Raw genomic sequence first — 19,639 nt, 5'->3', positions numbered from 1 at the left:
GCGTCACTCCTGCATTTGGCACAATGCACATGTGCACAGTTGTGCACATACCAGACACGCCTAAAATGGTCACAGCCTGTGTTGTTCTAACACTTTTCATTGCACAAAGTTTCAAAGCAGTAGCCATCTTTGTATCAATTTGTTCTGTGGTTGACCTGCCTTTACATGCTTGGGCATTTTAGTTTCAACATAATTGCAGCATTGCAGATCCTGTAAAACCAATTGAACAGAGAGGGAGCCACATACACCTTCAGATAGTTTGCAGCTGATAATTTAGAAGCTGTTAATGTAGAAACCACTTCACGGTTGCCCATCTCAGCTCCTCTGCTTCCAGGTGGGTGCCTCCTAATGCTACCCAACCGTTGCTGTTACATGTGGAGCTACAAGAGCAATTGCAATGGACTTTTCTACGCTGTTGGAAGATCTTGCACTTATTTTACTATATACATCCTGCTATATGCTGTCCACACTATAAATGATTATTTTAATTATCACTAAAACATGTTTAATACTATGCCATATTGCAATATCGCTGCATGCTGCAGTATTTGGTGGTACAGTGCTGTATCCTGCATTTTTAAAAAAAGTCAGAAAAGTGTTTTAGCAATAATTAAGAGATCAGTTGAAAACACATGCAAGAATACTAAGCAAGTTCATGCCCCTGAATACAAAATGCTCAAAACCTCTGTACAACAAGGGTTAGTAGGCTATTGGATAAAACAGTTTTTTTCTTCCTGATGCTGTCTGAATGTTAAGGTCCAAAATAGTAATAATCATTTTAGAGTTCAGATAGTGGGAAGGCGTCACACAGGACTACCTGCCACATGCGGTCAGTAGATGATTGTGGGGAAATCCAGGAGATATCCTAGTATTTTTGAGGAATTGGCAGATTCCTGGGTCCAGATAGGATTTGATGATAATAATACAATATGGTACGTTTTTGTGGCTGTAAACCTACAACCATGTGCCTAAAACTCAGCTTCATTCAACTCAGTAGAACTTACATCTGTGTAGGCATGTATCGGATTGTGCTGTGTGCCATTTACAGAGTTTAACATTAGGGTCTAAATGCTGTTCTCCAATCTGAGGATGATGATGATGATTACCCAGACCCTGTGATAATCAGCTGAGGCTCATCTTCATGTGCCTCCTTCACAAGAGGTCTGGAGGGTGCCAACACAAGAACAGGGGCTTTTTTTGGCAGTAGAATGCTCTGCTGTTGTTACATATCTTTAAGCACCAGGCAAAAACATTCCTCTTCTCCGAGGCCTTTGCTAATTAAGGAACAAATAGCCTTTTAAACTGTGTGGGTGTTGTTTTTTATTGTTACTATGTTTTGCGTTTTTGTATTGTAAACCGCCCTGTAATCCTCGGATGAAGGGCGGTATAGAAACAACAACAACAACATCCCACCTTTTTGCCAGAGCTGGAACTCAAGGCTGCTCACAAAAATTAAAATAAACACAAATAAAACACACTTAACTCAGAACATATAAAAAGTTATAGTTTAAAAGTATATAAACTATTGTTGGAATTTTAAAAATGTTTTAAAAAACCGCAACCTGTGCTGATAGGAAAAAAGAAAGTGCAGCATGCTATTATGGAGCCCTTTCCTTAAAAACATCCAGTTTCTCAAAGCCTGCCAGAACAAAAAGTATTCTCCAGTCAGCAGAATGACAAGGAGGCAGTTCCAAAGCCTGGGAGCAGCATTGTCCTCAAGAGTTCTCTCCCACATAGAATAGGATTCGTTAACCAAAGTTATTGCTAGATGGATGTGACTCAGTTTTAATAGTGTGTGTGGATTAAGTCAGGTTATATATATATTTTAAGGTACTGTAATTGAAACACATTTTTAATCATTTTTCTCCACACTCCTCAGTATTGGCTTCCATTCCAGTCTTGTGCAGGGCCGTAGCTACTGGGAGGTGGGGGGAGGGGAGCCAGGTTTTTTGCCTCAGGTAAAGCCTCCAGAGGGACGCCATTGAGGCTCCCTGCCTCTTTCTGTGTGTGTGTATACATATGCATGTGTGGGCAGTGTTAGAAACTGAGATATGAAAGCTAGGAGCTAAATGGCACCTTAAACCTAGGTTATGGGCGCAACCACGGAATGTCTAGGCTCACTTTTTTATAACAAGAATACAAAGCTGAAAATGGGTGCAAATGTGTGTAGGGGAGTGCCAAAATGGGTCTTTGGTCCTGGTGAAATAAAAGCTAGTTTCACCCCTGTCTTGTGGAAAAACCTCACAGCAGATAATGGGGGGTGGGGGGGTAGTTTGTAGAGAAAGCTAGACGATAGATCTAGTTAACCCTTCCATTGTAGGCTCCCTCCTCCCATCTGGAGGTCTGAAGTCCTAGTTTTCAGTTTTAAGGTATGTTTGGATCATATTTTGCTGTGCTGAGATGGGGACATTCTGTTGATTCCCTGGGAGTGGCAGCTTTTTTGCCTTCCTGGGGGGGGGGAGCATGATTCTCTTACTAAATACCTTTATAATCTTCCCTCACTCAAGGTTTTATTTTATTTTATTAACCTAGCATTTGCAAACTGCCAAATGTGTATTCTCGGTTCTATTCTCACCATCAATTCCTTTAAGTCTTCCTTCCTTGAATAATTCCAAGGGCAGATTCTTCCGCTGAGGAGGTGCCCCGCCCCTCAGTAAGCAGCACCACTCTGGAAGATGTCTTTGAAGCTTGTTAGAGAGGCGCGAGGGCAGCCATTAAATTATCATGATACTCCAATCTGAATTGGCATGAAAAGGCTGGGGGGATGGAGGAGGGTTGGCGAAGGGAGCTGACGGTGAATGTCAAGCCAGGTTAACCAGACGCTGCCTCTGTATATTATATCTGCTATCTGGCTGAGGTTGCTGTTATTCCAAAACATTGTGGAAATATCCCAGGGCTCAGCAACATTTTATGTCTGTCTGATTTTATTTTAGCTCAACAGTGATGCCTAGGAGGGTGATCAGCTGAGTGTCACTTAATTCAGTCACAAATGCTTCACCATTGTCTTTGGTGAAATGAGGCTTCATAGGCCTTGGCCAACCTAGTACTGCCCGGCTGGGGCTGATGGGAACTATAGTCCAGAATAGGAACAGGGGAGAAAAATCAGTTTTGTTAGGATTTTAAAGCAAATCTACCTAATTCACGTTTCCCAAAACAATACATGAACCAAAATACAGCTACCTGTCAAAATTATTATTTTTTAAAAAAGAATACATTCCGGAGGCTTGTTCTCTGGGAGAATGAGGCTCCCTGAAGCCAGATAAGCCTTCTGAAGTAAGTCAGTTGGATACTGTAGTATTCGTATACAGTGGAAATTGGGAAAGGCTATTGCTATAGCAAGAAAGGCCAGGTGCAGAAGACATAATGCTTAACCCTGGTTAAGATCCTGAATATACGGTGGAATGATGATGCTGTAATACAGAAGGTTCCTTTGGACTTTATTTTTTTTTTGTTGCCCACCCTATACTTGTGCACTTTGCATGCCCAAGGATTCATCTAGTCTTCTAAAGCAGGTTACAGAATCTGGTGTTACCTGGTATCTCTAGTTTTAGTGGGGAGTGCAGGTCCAACCATTCCAACTTGCTTCTGAATCACTTGAGTAGCTGTTTCACAGTGTAGGCGCCTGAAATTTGGGGTCTCCCCAGTGTAAGTGTTATGGTCATGTGACCTCTGGTTTTCCTTCAGGCCTGTGGCAGACTTTTGAGGGGGGTGGGGAGGGGAGGCTTTCTGAGGAAAGACGTTTGACTGAGAAGAGCAAAAGCCCCACAGAGCCGTCTCTGAGGCAGCAGCTGACAAAGACGGGCTTTTCTATGTGATAAGCATGCCCGTGTCTGGAGAGAGAGAGGGGCGGAGGGGGGAAGCTGATCCACAGAATACAAATGGCGAAGCTGCCTTCCTTTGGCTGTGTGGAGCAGGGAGAGAGAGGCCTGTATATCCAGCCATCTCCCTGGTCTCTTGTTTCCAAGGCAAGATGCCACTGTAGCTGATCAGGAGTGGAAATAGGACATTGCAGGTGTTTCCTCTGGGGTTGGGGAGGGACCTGGGTCCGCATTTGCTTCTGGGTAACCTTCTGGGGCCAGTGGCAAACAAGGACAGAGCAGTGAATGTTATGGCAAATGTTGACACCCCCCCCCCTCTTTGTCTTGCATCTAGGCAAACAAAGAGGCATTACCAAAGTTCAAAGGCACATTCCAGCTAGGCAAAAACACTTAAAAAGGGGTACAAAGCAGGGCTGGTGAGGGACATGGCCTTGGGGGCGGAGGGTGTTGCTGGGGAGTGGTGTGATACAGAGACAGTCCTGTAGGCCAGGTAGAGAGGCTTGACAGGGCATATTTGGCCCCTTGGCCAGAGTTTTAAAGAACTGAATAGAATGTGACAATTCTCTCATTTTATCTTCCCAAACTGCCCCATGCTCAGGGCTAGGCTGTGGGTGTTGGTTTGAGGTGAGTCACAAGCCCGGCCAGTGGTAAGGACCAATGAGCGAGGCAGGACTGACAGGCAAGCTAGGAGTTAGGAGGACCAAAACACGATCAAGGATGCATGAGCAGACCAAGGCTTTGTTGCTCAAGCAAGGCTTGGCTATACTGCTTCCTGCCCAGGAAGATCCAGTGGTGAGCCCTTGTGGTCACAGTCTGTTCGGAAGGGTCAGCAGAAGGAAGCCTGTCACCTGTACTTCAGCGGCTCAGCACATGGGGCAGCCAATTACAGGATTGCAGCAACTCCTTTCACCCATAAGACCGGTTAGACAGGAAATATATGATTTGCATAGGACCACCAACTGAGCTTTGTGGCTGGGCATGGATTTGAACTTGGGTTTCCTCAGCCTGAGTCCCAAAATATTTATGCTGGGCTACACTACCTTGGAGACTATTAGTGCACTGTCTGTGTGGTGTGGCTCCACGATTCCCCTAGCAGGATGCCATGCTGCTGTGATAACATTTAAACCCAGATTCAGGTAGGTAGTCATGTTGGTCTGACGCAGTCGAAATAAATAATATTTTGTAAAAAAATGTCCAGTAGCACCTTAGAAACCAACTAAGTTTCTTCTGGGTATAAGCTTTCATGTGCATGCGCACTTCTTCAGATACGATCTGAAGAATTGTGCATGCACACGAAAGCTTATATAGTACCCAGAACAAACTTAGTTGGTCTCTCAGGTGCTACTAGACAATTCTTTTAAAATTTTTATTTATTTAAACCCAGAAATCACCATATGGGGCAAAGGACCATGGTGGATGTTGCTGTCCTACTACTGTGCCGTCTGGAGTGTGCAGGGCTGGTTGAGGAGCTTCCCACCATGCCACAGAACACTTTCCCCCAAGCTGGTGTTCTCCTTATATCTGGAACTACAGCTCTCATCAGCCCCAGCCATCAGAGTCTTCAGTGGGAGTTGTGGTCCAAAACATCTGGAGGGCAGCATGTTGGTGAAGGCTGTGTATGAACTGGCTGTGAGCTGTGGTGATCCAGGAATATTTTCTTTATCTCCCCGCAATATGACTGCATGTGTCTCTTCTTCCACATTTCTCTGGACTGCCACAAATTGGGAAATGATATTGGGTTGCTGCCAGTCATTTTGGGATGTAGTGCTGAATGGGTTTTGCTTACTTAGAAATCCTGAGTGGTGGCGGTGGTGTTTTGACCTTCCCCCTTCAGGATAAAAGAGGCACTTGACATGTACACAGAGGAGATCTCGTGATTCCATGCATTCCGAGGCTCCACAGGTGCCTCAGGATCTTTTGTGTGCTGCAAAAGCCCAAAGTGGCCAAGAGGACTGTGAAAATGGTGTAACAGCTGCCCCTGTGCAACAAGGAAGCCACAGGTCTGAGCCTGGTTCTCCTGCAAGAACTGGGTCTTGCTCCTTCATTTCCTTACAGACACAGTGGCTGGTAACTCATGTGATATCACTGTCACAGTGATGGCGAGGGTTCCACAAGTGCACTCGCTGAATTGCCTGTGATGACCACACCTGTTGGTCTGGTGAGTGCTGACCCCAGTGTAAAGTGGAGGGTTGGGGGCTCATCTCTGACTTCCTGCTTGACTTTGAAAGTCCTTGGAGAATTCTCACTGCTTTCATAAGTCCAAAGTGAGACACTGGCCCTCCCTGGGGTGGAGGCATAGGTAGAGGTGGAGGTAACTGTTGGCTGGTCACTAAGCCCAGCCAAAATTTGTGTGCCCATGAAAAAGGACAATTTTCTAGTAGATGCTAAATGTCCTAGATTTGTTTCCCTTCCTCAAGCCCTCCTGTAGATTGCACTAGTGTTGGGAGGGCTGTCACCATTCTAAATTATGGCACGTATTTCATTCCCACAGATGTGTTGTTCTTGTGAAATTGGCATCCTTCTCTCAGCCAGCTCTTGCCTGCTTACAAAGTGTTCCTTTGATTAAGGAGCGGCAATCCAGCTCGCCGTGGAAAGAGCTGAGCCCCACCCTCTTTCCCAGCGCTCGTCTCGTGCCTGAAGGTGTGCACGTTCCATCAAGTGCAAAAAGCATTCGGCAGCCCACTCCCCTCTCCCTCTCTCTCTTTTATTGGAAACTGGGTCACTATGCCGTCACCATTCCTCTGAGTGTTCTTCCAGCCGCCTGCATCGATGAAGATGGGGCTTGGCTCCCAGACAGAAAAAGAATATGGATCTGGGGACCGGTAGGGTCTGATGGAAGCCTTGCAGCATATGGGGCAAAGGCCCAGGGAGCATTTCATGCTCTCTCTCTAAACTGCTCCCTTTCTGCTCTGGAGGCAATTCCCTCTTCCACCCACTGCATTGTGTTGCCAGCAATCCTCTTTTGGCCCTCAAATGTTGTGAATTAAGCAGACCTCTTAGGTTTAGCTAGCAGAGAACCAAATGAAAATCGCCTTTTCGCTGCTTGCTTCAGATCCCTTTTCCTGCCTGCCCCACCTAGTCCTGCTTTTGGAGAGTTAGAAGCGTTGAGGATTAGTGGCACCCTGGCTTAGGAATTTCTAAGGGGGAATTGGCTGTGTCCAGTGGGACTGGCAGCAAAATATCAGTCCCCTGCTCTTAAATGAATGTGGTGCAGGCATAGTACAAAGGTAACACTTAACCCTGGTTAACATACCAGGCATATCATGAAACCAGGGGCTCAGCCAGAGCCTGGATTTGAGGGCTTATGCCTGGCATTGGAACAGAGAGACAGAGTGGGTGTTGCTGGTATCTCATCTATCCAGTTTTAGCTGAGCCAGCAGATGCAGTTTAAGGTTTGAAGAACCAGGGATGATTCTTCTGGGGGACTTAAACATTCACATCAGGGTTACCTTGGTTCAGGGCTTCATGGCCACCATGGGTGAACCTTAATACATTACTGCTCTATTGCATTTGGTAGTGTGTGCGCTTGACCTGTGGTCTGCTATAGAACAGGTGTGGAGTGATCTGCTATTAAGAGGGGGTGTTCAATTCTTTTGCCATGGTCAGAACAGGGGAGGCTTGGCTTGACTTGGTGGCAGCACATTCTTCCTGCAGGACCATTATTATGGTCCACTTTTGGAGAATTAGATAATTAGAGGAATTATTGAATGCTTTGGGGGACATGACTGGTGGTCTTGCTGAGGCCCTGATAGCACTATGAAAAGATGAGATGGAGAGGGCCATCCATGAGATTGCTCTTAGTGCTGTAGAGCCTGTTAGGCTCTTTAATCTTCTGGGGAACTGTTAGCCAGTGAAGCAGGCTGGGCGATGGCTGGTGTGCAAGTTCTGCAAGTCACAGAGGAAAAATGATGAAATACAATTGAGAACAGGACATGGCTGTGCTTTCCATGTGGTAGTGAGGGCAGCAAGAAAATCTTATTTTGCTGCCTCATTTTGCATCCTTAAGGAGCTGTCCAGCAGAGTTGTAAAGATCCTATCCCAGGGAAGAGGGGGGTGGGCCCCTCTGTCTCTTGCTGTGACAAATTTGCAAAGCATTTTGAGGATAAAGTTGTTCCTGTCAGCTTGAAACGAAGGTATGGCTGGACCAACTTCTCTTTCCCATTTTAGAACCAGCTCTAGGAGTTGAAAATCATTGATTGGTATGTGGAATTAAGTAGACATTTCTGTAATTAGGGCTGATGTATTTAATTTTTTCAGGAGCTATAGATTTGGTGTGTTAAAGGGAATTTTGTTCCCGCCCCCCCCCCACTAAGATCATTGTGATAAAAGGTAGTTTATAAATATTTTAACTAAATAATATAATGAAATAGAAGCAAGACTAGCTTCAGTCTAGAGAACCTGGAGAGGTGAGGGAACTGCCATGACAGTCTCAGTTCAGGTATTATACAGAGTTAAAATACATCACATGTGCAAGCACACTTCAAGCTATGGAAGCCTGTATCCAGGTTTGTGACCAACTCTTGTGACCAACTCTCAGGTATTGAGATGTAACACTGAACCATTTTTAAGGTAAAACAAGCTTTTTTTTTAATTATTCTTGAAGGTGTTTTATTATTGAGTCTGCTGTTTTTACTACTGTATTCCAGTGATACTAGTGGTTTTTAATAGTGCTGTGTCTTTCTAGTGCTCTGTTTTACAGTTCTGGTAGTGTAAATTGCTTTGGAAACTAGTTTGAAAAGAGGGCTCTATAAATAACTTAAAGTAATAATAAACAGATAAGCATGGGGTCCGCAAGGGCCATGGAAACAACAAGCAAAATTGGTTCTTTAGGTGAATCTAGCCACTTCTTTCAGTTTCCTAAGTACATCTAAAGCACCTCCATCCACACTGTGTCCACACTGGTTTGTATAAAGAATATGCACCACAGCAGCTGCACAATGGCACATTTCTCTCTCTCTAATCTGTCTGATTGCACAGAAATGCACAGCACAGTGGCTGCTTCTGTGAATCTGGAAGGGGGATGGGTGGGATGCTAAGCCATCTGCATTCATCATGGAGGAGGGGGAATACCCTGATTGGCAGGCAGTGGCTCAGCGGTGGACAAATGTTATCTGAACTGCTGGCTGGCACAGGGCTGGCCTTCCTCATCACCCAACCAAGGAGAAAAGTCCTTTAAAAAATACTTGGGTAGATAAACATTTTAGGCCATAATGAAACATGCTAGCCTCATGAAGCTATGGCCAAGCTTTTGAACAAGATACATTTAATAATAACACAGTCTGACTCAATGAGACCACCCCTTCCAGATTCCTGGTGCTCATTGGCAGGGAGAGCAGTAGTAGGTGAAGCCAGAGCCAACAAATTCCAGTTTTGTCCCCATCTTCCTCCCTGTTGAGTTCTTCAAGGGGTGACCCTGAGACCCATGAGGAGGAAACTGACTGGCAGGTGGGGGCTGGACAAGGACAGATTGAGACTATTGAGTCAGTGCATCATTCACCCTAATGCACTAGCCTCCACTGCTTCATCAAATATCTCCCTTTTCTGCCTGTGCCAGAACCACAAGCCAGCTCATGAGACAAAATAATATCCGTTAACAGACAGATGAAATGTAAAGCTTTTATACCAGTTAAAACAAAGATAAGATCAACCAATGAGCTGCAATTAAACCAGTCAGAAAGCTCAGCTCTCTCCTTTCTGCCCCTTCCTCAGCACCTAAGGTGAGGCCACTGGCTTACCTTGACATGCAGCAGGGCCATCGTGCCTTGACCATGCACTCTCACTCCAAAGTGCTTCCTTGCCATAGAAGCTGCCTTACATCAAGTCAGACCCTTGGTCCACCCAGCTCAGTATGGTCTACAATGATCGTCAGCTGCTCCACAGGGTTTCAGACTGGGGACATTTTCTAGTTCTACTTGGAGATGCCATGGGCCATTGAACCTGGGACCTTCTGCGGGCAAGGCAGTTGCTCTACCACTGTGCTACAGCCCTCCTTCCCCCAGTAGTTTCATTGCATCTGACATGGTGCTCTGCCAAATGAAATGACTGCTTCAAGGCTGTGGTCTTCTCTTCCAGATCTCTGACATCTACATCAGTGGAGAGTCGGGAGACATGTCCGCCAAAGAAAAGCTCCTTCTATGGACGCAGAAGGTGACGGCGGGCTATGTGGGAGTGAAGTGCACCAACTTCTCATCCTGCTGGAGTGATGGAAAGATGTTCAATGCTATTATTCACAGATACAGGTACGTGTCTGTTTCCCCCGCCCAGCTAGGAGGGCAACCTGGAAAAATGGGAAAACTTCTGAAGCTAAAATGAAATCACGTGCAGATGCTAAATGCTCAAATTCTGCAGTTTGAGTCCCAAATACTGAGATTTCTTACTTTAAATTCTGAAATCTAATTTTGAATTCACTTAGAATGTGTTTATCTGTAGCAGAAGTTTCTGACAACAGCAGTCTGCAAATGTGGAATCACATTTTTTTTCCTGTCTCCTGCAGGCCAGATTTAGTGGATATGGAAAGAGTTCAGATTCAGAGCAGCCGAGATAATCTGGAACAGGCCTTCGAGATTGCAGAGCGGCTTGGGGTCACCAGGTTGCTGGATGCAGAAGGTGATGATGGGGCAAGTCAGCTGGGCAAATGCAGTGACTTTTGAGCAGTAGACATGGCATTCTGTTGATGCTTTACTATGCAACCTGGCTGCCTCTGAGTAAACTCCTCATGCTGACCTGCTTCTTATGGTTTCATGGCCAGCCTAATGTTTACTCAGTTGATTCTGATACTTTTCTGAACGAATAAATATAAAGTTTGGAGTGCTGGTGGTGGGAAAGCTACCATTTTTGCTGGTCAGTCTTGTAGTCAGCAGCCTCCTGTCCATCTCCTTCCAAGCCCCCATCCATCTTTTCCTTGGGAAGGGAGTATGCTGTACTGGGTGCTGCTAGCCAAAGGTGCCTGTGGTACTTTCACCCAACAGCATTCAAGATACAAGCACAATGCCCTATCAGAGGGAAGGGTTGGCAGGAAACAGAGTATTTTCCCACTCTGGAGCGTGAAATGTTGGTGAGCAGGTGTGGAGTTGCTAGATTGGTTTCTCCTTGGTTGCACAGCGGTCAAACAACCCCCAGCTCTCCTCCCAAATTTGAGCCAGGGAGGTGGCAAGGAATGCTGCACACCCACCAGGTGATCCTCACTCACCTCTGCAACTTCAGTGTTGTCAGGTGTAAGGCCTGTTGCTGATCATGCTTGCCAGTGAGCCATGCTTGCCAGTTACCCTTGCCATGGCAAGGAGAATGGTTGAAACTTGTTTAGGATAGGGCACAAGTGTTGTTTAGTACTGTTCTGTGTATGTTGTGCTTTTAAGGAGTTGCATAAGTAAAAGGACAGGTAACTGCCTGCAGAGGAGCTCACAGCCTAATTTTTTTACAGTGGAGTGAAGGTAAGAAATGGAGGGAGGAGGAGGCACAGGAACAGCAGAGAGGATCGAATTCTGTAGGACCTCTAGAAACACTGTTAGGCATCTATTTATTTTACTGATTTGAATAAATAAATAGATTTGCACTGATTAATCAAGTAAGGCTTCTGCTTAAGATTCATGTCAGATCTGAAGCTTTCTCTTAGAGTTGATTTAAACATTCAGCAGAATTTCATGCTGCTGCTTTCCTTGGGTTGCGTGTTTATCTGCTCCACTCTCTGTGTATGCAGGATGTGTGTTTGTGTGTGTGTGGTTTATGCAAAAATGTATACGCTCCTTTTTGCTTCAAAAAGGGCTGCTCAAAGTGGCTTACAGAATATAAAAACAAGCATAGAAATGATTAAAGCACATTTAGCAGACTAAAGGCAGCATCAAAGAGGAAAAGCACAGAGCCAAAACTAAAAATAAATAAATTTAAATTAGGCTCCCTTCATTCAGAAAATCAGAGTGCCAGGGAAGAAGAATTCTAGGCTAGCTTGTTTTCATTGTGCGAGGAGTATTCTCTCCTCCACAGTAGAGCTTTGAAACCTTTAATCACACCCATATGTGAATATTGAAGTTGTACAGTCCAGGAAAATCTTTATGTGGTTTGGCTCTTGGGATGTATTTTTATGAATAGGAACACAAAGCTATCTTTCATGCTTCAGTTCTTCTTTTCAGTCCACCCATTTGACTGCTTCATTCTTTCCCCTTTTTTCTAGATGTGGATGTTCCCTCCCCAGATGAAAAGTCTGTGATAACTTATGTGTCTTCAATTTACGATGCCTTTCCCAAAGTTCCAGAGGGAGGAGAAGGCATCAGTGCCACCGTAAGCTTTGCTGCTGCTTTTTCATTCTGATGAGACCATCCTGGCACATGAATGGCTTTTGGAATGGGCCATTCCAAAATGCTTTGGAAATTGCTCTCAGGAAATGGATAATGTGCATATGTTGACTTGGATGAATGGGTGGGCAATTAGCTGGGGGGGGGGGGGACAGGAACCTTGACTAATCAAAATTTGGGCAATGTGCTTCTACAGTATTGGGAGGAATGCTTCAGAAATCCATACCATACCGTTATATGTCCAACCAAATTTGGGCAATGTGCTTCTACAGTATTGGGAGGAATGCTTCAGAAATCCATACCATACCGTTCTATGTCCAACCAAAATGTCCCAAAGTTGAGTGCAAGCTTTTGGGTTCTCTAGAACTATTTATAATGCTTGATGGTAAACAAAGAGGGAAAGAGGTGGAGAAAAATGCATATATTTGGTGGTGAAGCCCTCTCAGTCTGCATCTTGTAAGAGTTAAATTGGAGTGAGGGGTGAAGTAGCTGACAGTCAGCTGAGGCTGTACCTGCTGTTTAGGTATCAGGTACCGAGGCCCCTTGCGTAGCAAAAAAAGATAGACTGTGGCTGTTCTGCTACCTGTGTAAGTTGAAACACCATTACCTAGGTCTGTTCTTTATCCTTATGGGAAACACACAGGTTCCTTCAGAGGCAGACAACACAGAAGCTAGGTGGGCTTGTATTGACAAAAGTTGAGGTTGGTGGTTTGCTCCATTACAAGAAGAAGAAGTCAATAGAAACCCAATCAGGTAGCCACACCTAGCAGTTGAAGAGGATGTTCCCCCTGAGAATAAAGTTCCATCTTCAGGTGGCATAAAATCCTCTCCCTTCAGATCAGGATCCTATTCCTGAATGGATGTGTAGCTCTGAAAAAGCATCACAGAAAGGGGAAGTGGTTGTCCTTTTACTGCAAAAGGCCGGACAAAGACTTGCAAAGCTTTAAACTACAGGAGTGGCCATTCCTGGAGACCTGGGACTTGATGGCCCTGTTGCTGGGCTCTGAGACCTTGATCCATACCAAATTGGATGGACACCATCTCTGGCAGCAAGCTGGGTGTTACCCTGATACAGTATTCTGAGACACTCAGTGGAAAGCATGCATCTTCATGTCTCGTCCTTTCTCCAATTTGGCTTAATATTTTGTCTACTGTTCGTTTAGAGCAGTTACTTCCTAATCATTTATCTCACATAAAAGGCTGTTCTTTCCCTCTCTTTCTGTAGGAAGTGGACACAAGGTGGTTAGAATACCAGAACCATATAGATTCTCTTATCTCCTGGATCAAGCAGCACACGATAATGATGTCTGACAAATCTTTTCCCCAGAACCCTGTAGAGCTCAAGGTAAACTTCAGATCCATTTTCTCTAGCTATGCCTTGTATGCTTCCTTATGTGAGCCCCCCACTCTGCTCTTCACTGATTGATTATTGTTATCTTTCCTCAAAATCAAAATCAGAATATTTATTGGTATGTGCATGGGGCAAATCATAGCTCAGGTTCGGTTCATACAATCCCTGAACTGACTTCCAATGATAAGCTTAGCGACTAAGGTACAAAGAGCCACTAATCCCCAAAAGATCAGAGAGATTCTCTCTTCCTCTCAGCCTGTGTCATCTGTAGCAATCTTATAATTTCTATTGTGTGTGGAGGTCACAGTTGTGGAGAAATGGTCTCACTGGTGAATGATCCAGAACTGACACTGCAAATCTCTTGCTCATGTAGACAGTAGTTACTAGTGTAGGACAGGTGCCCTTGGGACTCCCCATGTGCCATCTGTGTGTCTTCCCCAACTGCCTGGTTGGAATGTGCCCTTGGATTATGATAATGCCTTTTCCTTGTCTGGGTGGAGAACAGAGGGGTGTTTGTGTGCCTGGCTTTTGCATGGCTGGAATGCAACATGCTGTGCAAAGGGTTAAGGTCTTTACCAAAGGTGTCATGGGCTTTGAAGACACTCGAACTCGGGACACAAGGGAGAAATGTGCTAGGAGGAAGGCACACTTGGCAAATCCACACCGTGATCAGCGCCCGCCTGGAGACCAATGTCCCCACTGTGGAAGGACGTGTGGATCCAGAATTGGCCTCCACAGTCACTTACGGACTCATTGTTAAAACTGTGTTTATGGAAGACACTCTTACTTGGCTATGAGTGATCGCCAAAGAAGAAAAGAAGAAGATGATACATGTTGCTCCACCTGTTTTTGCTTCTAGACCAACCCCCTAGTGGCATGTGTCCACTATAAGGTTATCTCATAAAACGACTCTTGGGCTGAAAAAGGCTCCCTGTCCACATAGTGCAGAGTACTGTGATCTAAAAGCAAATACTAGGAGCATGCTAGGTGTTTGTGGATCAGAAGGCTGGAAAGAAGGGGGTGTAGCTCATGAATTAGAACATCTGCTTCATATGCAGAAGGTCTCAGGTTCAATCCCCAGCAGTATCTCCAGGTAGGGCTGGGAAAGACTGCCTTTTTGTGACCCTGGAGAGTCACTGCCAGTCAGCATAGAGATTACTGAACTAGATGAACTCATTGTCTGACTTGCTGTAAGGAAGCTTTCTGTGTTTCTAGCTGCAGATGACTCAAGTGAGTGAGCCAAGTCAGGGCAAAACAGTTAACCAGTCTGTTGAGGAGACAGATAATGTCGATCACTTTGGAACCCAGATGTTGGCAAGATCCATCCACTAAAGCTCCCCAGGGATTGGGGTCCACCTTGCATCTCTGTTGAGACTAATGACAAAGACCCAGGCAGCACTGAGCAACTCTCCCAGTTTCCTGCCATTTCTTTCTGCCTTCTGTCTGTTCATTCTTCAGGGATAATCTGTGGGTGAGGATGGGACACCTTTCCCCCTCCACTGTGAGGGCTAATAGATGCTGTATATTTCCCCCACTTCCATGAGTAAAGTGATTTGCTGCATGATGACCCCTTTGCTCTCTATTCTTGCAGGCACTTTATAACCAGTACATACACTTCAAAGAAACAGAGATCCCAGCAAAACAGCAAGAAAAACGAAGCATTGAGGATCTGTATAAACTACTGGAGGTGAGACAGGTTCTTGGATGAACAGGCAGTTCTTTTGAACATTAGAAAGAGTTTGGTGGACTTTAGTAACATTTGTTCTGTTTGTGTTTATCCTTCAGCAGCCTACCCAGCCTTCTTCATATATCTCTTTGGTTTTTGTCCTTCCTAGTCCCAACCTTATTCTTAAAAAAAAAAGTTGTTTGTTCCTTGGTCTTATAGTTTCTTAACCATTGTCGCATCTCCCTTATTTGCTAGAGTCAGGGGAAGACTATCACAGTAGGAAATTACCTAGGCTCTTAGCATCCCCAAGGCTTTATCTTTATTTTATTTATTACATTAATATTCCTCCTTTTTCACCAAGGGGCTCAGGGTGGCATATACGGTTCTCCCCTCCCCACTCCCCATTTTATCCTCACAACTGTGGTAGATTAAAATGAGAGGCATAGACTTGCCCAAGCTCATCCAGTGTGAGCTTTGTGACTGAGTGGGGATTTGAAGTTGAGCCTCCCTGATAGTCCATCACTCTAACCACTACACTGTACCAAGTTGGCTCTCATCTTGGCTTGTACCTGGGCACGGGTAGAGTGAGTCCACAAAGGCCAGTCTCTGGGCCTGAAGAAACAATTTCTCTTCATTTGTGCTTTCCAGACCTGGATTGAATTTGGGCGCCTTAAGCTGCCGCAGGGCTATCACCCCAATGACGTGGAGGAAGAATGGGGCAAGCTCATCATAGAAATGCTGGAACGTGAGAAGTTGCTGCGGCCAGCCGTGGAAAGGTAGGTGGTGAACTGTTGAACGGGATGACTAAGAACACCCTTTCCCTGCCAGCTGGCAATGACAACTATTGTGAAGCCCTTTGTGATGTAGAAAGTAGCATTAAAAACAATTAAACAGATGTCATAATCAATGGTATATAAAACATAAATTCTAATGAATAAATATTCCACTTTTAAAAGTCTTTTTTTTTCTGGCTTTCTGTTTTAATTCTGGTGACTGACACTCTTCCTGCAGGTTGGAGCTGCTGCTACAGATTGCAAACAAAATCCAGAATGGGACTCTCAGCTGCGAAGAGAAACTCACCCTGGCAAGGAACACGCTGCAAGCTGTGAGTCTTTCCCTTCTGTTATTCAGCTCTCCCTGATCTTCTCTCAGATCCACTCCTGCAGGGTCTCAACATGACAAATGAAGGCAGTCAAGACCTCTCAGCTTTCAATCAGCAGCAAAACTTGTAGATTCTCTAACTAGGAAAATGCACATATAGAACCAAAGGTTTGGCTGGCTAGAAGAGTTTAATATGTTGGATTTAACACTGCCTCCAGTTCTCAAAGCTTCCTCACTTGTCTATTATCCCCCCTTGCTATCAGGAACACACAGCTCTCTTATCTGTCGGAGCTGGGTGATGTATTCCTTGGTCTTTCCTTAGGCCTCTCCTTCCTGCCTCCATCCTTCCCACAAGCCTTGCTCCTCTACCATTCTTCCTCCAGCCTCTGTGTTTTTGCCTTTTGCTCACTCAGCATCCTACCCACCAGCCTCATTACCTCCAATATCTGAAGTGCTCCTTGCCCTTCTGCCCACTTCAGACATGAAACTTGCTCTCATTTCTAGCTCCCTTTCAAGTGCAGCCAAACTAGATTTTCATTCCCTGCGCAGATGTAGTACTTTTGGCCAACATTGTATTACTTGACATCTTAAGGATAAACTAGAATGTTCATGAATATTCCACAGCATCATGTCAGCTCAGCTCAGTGGGACTTGCAAGTGATGGCTATTTATTTGCTTTTAAAATATGAGCTTCTGCACGTTAGTCAGATCTGCTTGTCCTAGAAATACACTTCAAAGTGAGAAACTCTGTAATAACCTCAAATCCTCTTCTGCCAGGATGAAGCACACCTGGAGTCGGGCCAGTTGGTGCAATATGAATCTGACGTCGTCATGTACCTCCAGGAGTGTGAAGGGCTCATCCGCCAACTACAGGTGGATGTTCAGATACTCCGGGACGAGAATTACTACCAGCTGGAGGAGCTGGTCTTCAAGTAAGGCGTTTCATGTGTGGAGCCAAGGAATGAGGGTGTGGGTTATAGTCAGCTGGGCTCAGAAGGAGCATTTGGTGAACAAGAATGTTCTGATAGATGACATGCACTGTTAATGCAGTCCTGGTGGTGGTGGAACGAGTTTGGCAAATTTAAGCCAAAAATGTCTTGGGGAAACACCTTATTTCGGGCAGGGGGAGCAGAAGAGATTAATATGTTGGGTCATCTTTCAAAAGCTCTTACCCCATCCTGAGGAAGTGTGCAGAAATGGGGTGGTGATGGTGGGTGTGTCTGGCTCGTGTGTGCAGGAACCTGCCCTGGTTGGAGAATGACCTTGTGATCCCACAACCTCATCGACATTCTCCATTCTGCCCCCTCTCGCTTGATTTCTCTCCCAGGATTGTGAGGCTTCAGGACGAACTGGTGACATTGAGGCTGGAATGCACTAACCTCTATCGGAAGGGGCACTTCTCCTCTCCCTCTTCCTTGGACTTTGTCCAGCCTTCCTCCCTGAGCACCAGGCACCTTAAGGCTGAGCCCTTGCTGAAGGGAACGCACACAACAGCCACCACTGCCTCTACCTCCTGGTTCCGGAAGCCAATGACCCGTGCAGAGCTGGTGGCCATTTCGTCCTCCGAAGATGAGGGCAACCTCCGGTTTGTGTACGAGTTGCTCTCTTGGGTGGAAGAGATGCAGGTGTGTTGTTTAATGTTAAACAAAACATAATTCAGGTGATGAGGTGTTTGTGTGGGCAGAACTGATGACCTTTTCAAATGCTTGGTGTGATCACTTAATACTCATTCTTTAAATCACTTTATTGTTTAAGGGGGCCTGGTTTACACTGCCTTTTGCCAACCTGACATTGCCTAGGTGTTTTGGACTGCATTTCCCATTGGCCGGTACTGGTTTAGCAGGATGAAATGTACTATAACTTTTAAATCCTCCATCAGACAATTCCTTGGGAATGACTAGGGAAGTCTTAAACTGGCTTTAAATTATGCCCTGGCTAATGTTCTTGAGCAGCTTACACGAATGACTCTCTGAATGTCCTTGAGAGGTCGGTCCAAAGTTGACTTAGTTAACTGCATATGCCCAGTTTCTTTTAATGGGACATAGAAAAGGAAGCTGTCCTTAAGTTACATATTTTAAAAGAAGCCCCATGAGAAGAACCCTGCTGGAATAAGGCCAAACATCTGTCCAGTCCAGCATCCAGTTCTCACAGTGGCCAATCCTCTGAGAAGCTTGCAAGCAGGACCAACATTCAACAGCACTCATCCTCCCTTTCAACTGTGAGGGCAGAATAAAGTCCTTTTGGGTATTAACCTTTGGGCTAGTAGCCCAGTTCACCTTGGTGAATTTCTTGATTGCCAACAGTTTCCAGAAGAATGGCATGACATGGTAGGAGTGTGATGCTTTCTACCTCTTAATAATTGGGTTGCAGCAAGCAAGGGTTAGCTGCTGTTGTTTTTGCCCACAATTCAGCTGGGAAATGCTGACAGGTTGCCTCTTCTGTGCTGGTTTCAGATGAAGCTGGAGCGGGCTGAATGGGGGAGCGACTTGCCAAGTGTAGAATCCCAACTGGAAGTCCAGCGCCATGTCCACAGCAGTGTGGAAGACCTAGGCTCCAGTGTGAAAGAGGCCAGGATGTATGAGGTAAGCAGGGACTCCTGGGATGGGGTGTGAAGAGCGGCAGGACTGGTTTAGCTCACATCAAGAAAGGCATGGAGGTTCCACAGCATCTTCAAAGAAGACAAGAAAAGTGTTGGAGAACATAATGTGGGAGGAAAGAACTGGAGGAGGAGCTGATTTTCGCTTGGAGGAGACGATCCTCCTGCTGCAGGAAGGGGTTGCTTTAGAGTAGCCTTTCCTCTCTAGCTTGCACTCAGCTCCAAATGCTTTGGATGTCAACTCCCACCACAAACATGATGGTTGGGATGGTTGGAGTTACAGCTCAAAACATCTGGAGCTGGTCACCAACTTTATGGGGACGGTGGCCTGGGGGCCTTTATATGCAAGCTATTTACACTTGGTTTTGGAGAAGCAAAAATATAAATCTGTAGAATTAGAGAGACAGCCAGGATTTCTTTTGTTAGCTTGAGTATCCTTTTCTGCCCCACTAAGTTCATGTTCCCGAGAGGAGATCTCATGCAGTTGTTGCTGGATTGGGGCCTCTGGGGTGTGTTTCTCTAGGGATAAAATACATTCTAAGGCAGAGGTTGCCAAAGTAGTGCACTCCAGAATTCGTTGGACTCCAGGTCTCATCAGCCCCAGCAAACATGACTAATGTTCACGAATTATAGGAGTTGTAGTCCAGGGACATTAGGCTACCACTGCTCCAAGGGGGAAACACATCTTCGGACAGTCTGTGTGTGTGTGGAGGATTTTGATAGTGTGAAAATGGGCCCTGAGGAGGATTGGGAATAAGTTCTGTGGCTAAAAGGGACACACAGAAGTTTGCTGTGCTCAGACTTCATTGTGCTGCTTTC

At 45.4% G+C, this 19,639-nt stretch overlaps 1 protein-coding gene across 17 annotated transcripts in view; it reads left to right on the top strand.

Moving 5' to 3' along the window:
* Positions 1–19,639, top strand: part of MACF1 (microtubule actin crosslinking factor 1) — a 292,958-nt gene that overhangs the window by 120,595 nt on the left and 152,724 nt on the right. For all 17 annotated transcript variants that reach the window (XM_081018107.1, XM_081018106.1, XM_081018115.1 and 14 more), the window contains 10 exons: positions 9,891–10,057; positions 10,312–10,424; positions 11,986–12,092; positions 13,332–13,451; positions 15,049–15,144; positions 15,772–15,899; positions 16,135–16,228; positions 17,002–17,156; positions 17,552–17,849; positions 18,678–18,806. In XM_081018107.1, the coding sequence (XP_080874233.1) occupies positions 9,891–10,057; positions 10,312–10,424; positions 11,986–12,092; positions 13,332–13,451; positions 15,049–15,144; positions 15,772–15,899; positions 16,135–16,228; positions 17,002–17,156; positions 17,552–17,849; positions 18,678–18,806 (1,407 nt within the window). The remainder of the gene's footprint in view (positions 1–9,890; positions 10,058–10,311; positions 10,425–11,985; positions 12,093–13,331; positions 13,452–15,048; positions 15,145–15,771; positions 15,900–16,134; positions 16,229–17,001; positions 17,157–17,551; positions 17,850–18,677; positions 18,807–19,639) is intronic.

This window comes from Podarcis pityusensis (genome assembly GCF_964106645.2).
Source record: "Podarcis pityusensis genome assembly, chromosome: 8".
In the NCBI taxonomy this organism is placed as follows: domain Eukaryota; kingdom Metazoa; phylum Chordata; class Lepidosauria; order Squamata; family Lacertidae; genus Podarcis; species Podarcis pityusensis.
Note: the sequence above shows the minus strand (reverse complement) of the source record. Positions and strands in the feature narration are given on the sequence as shown.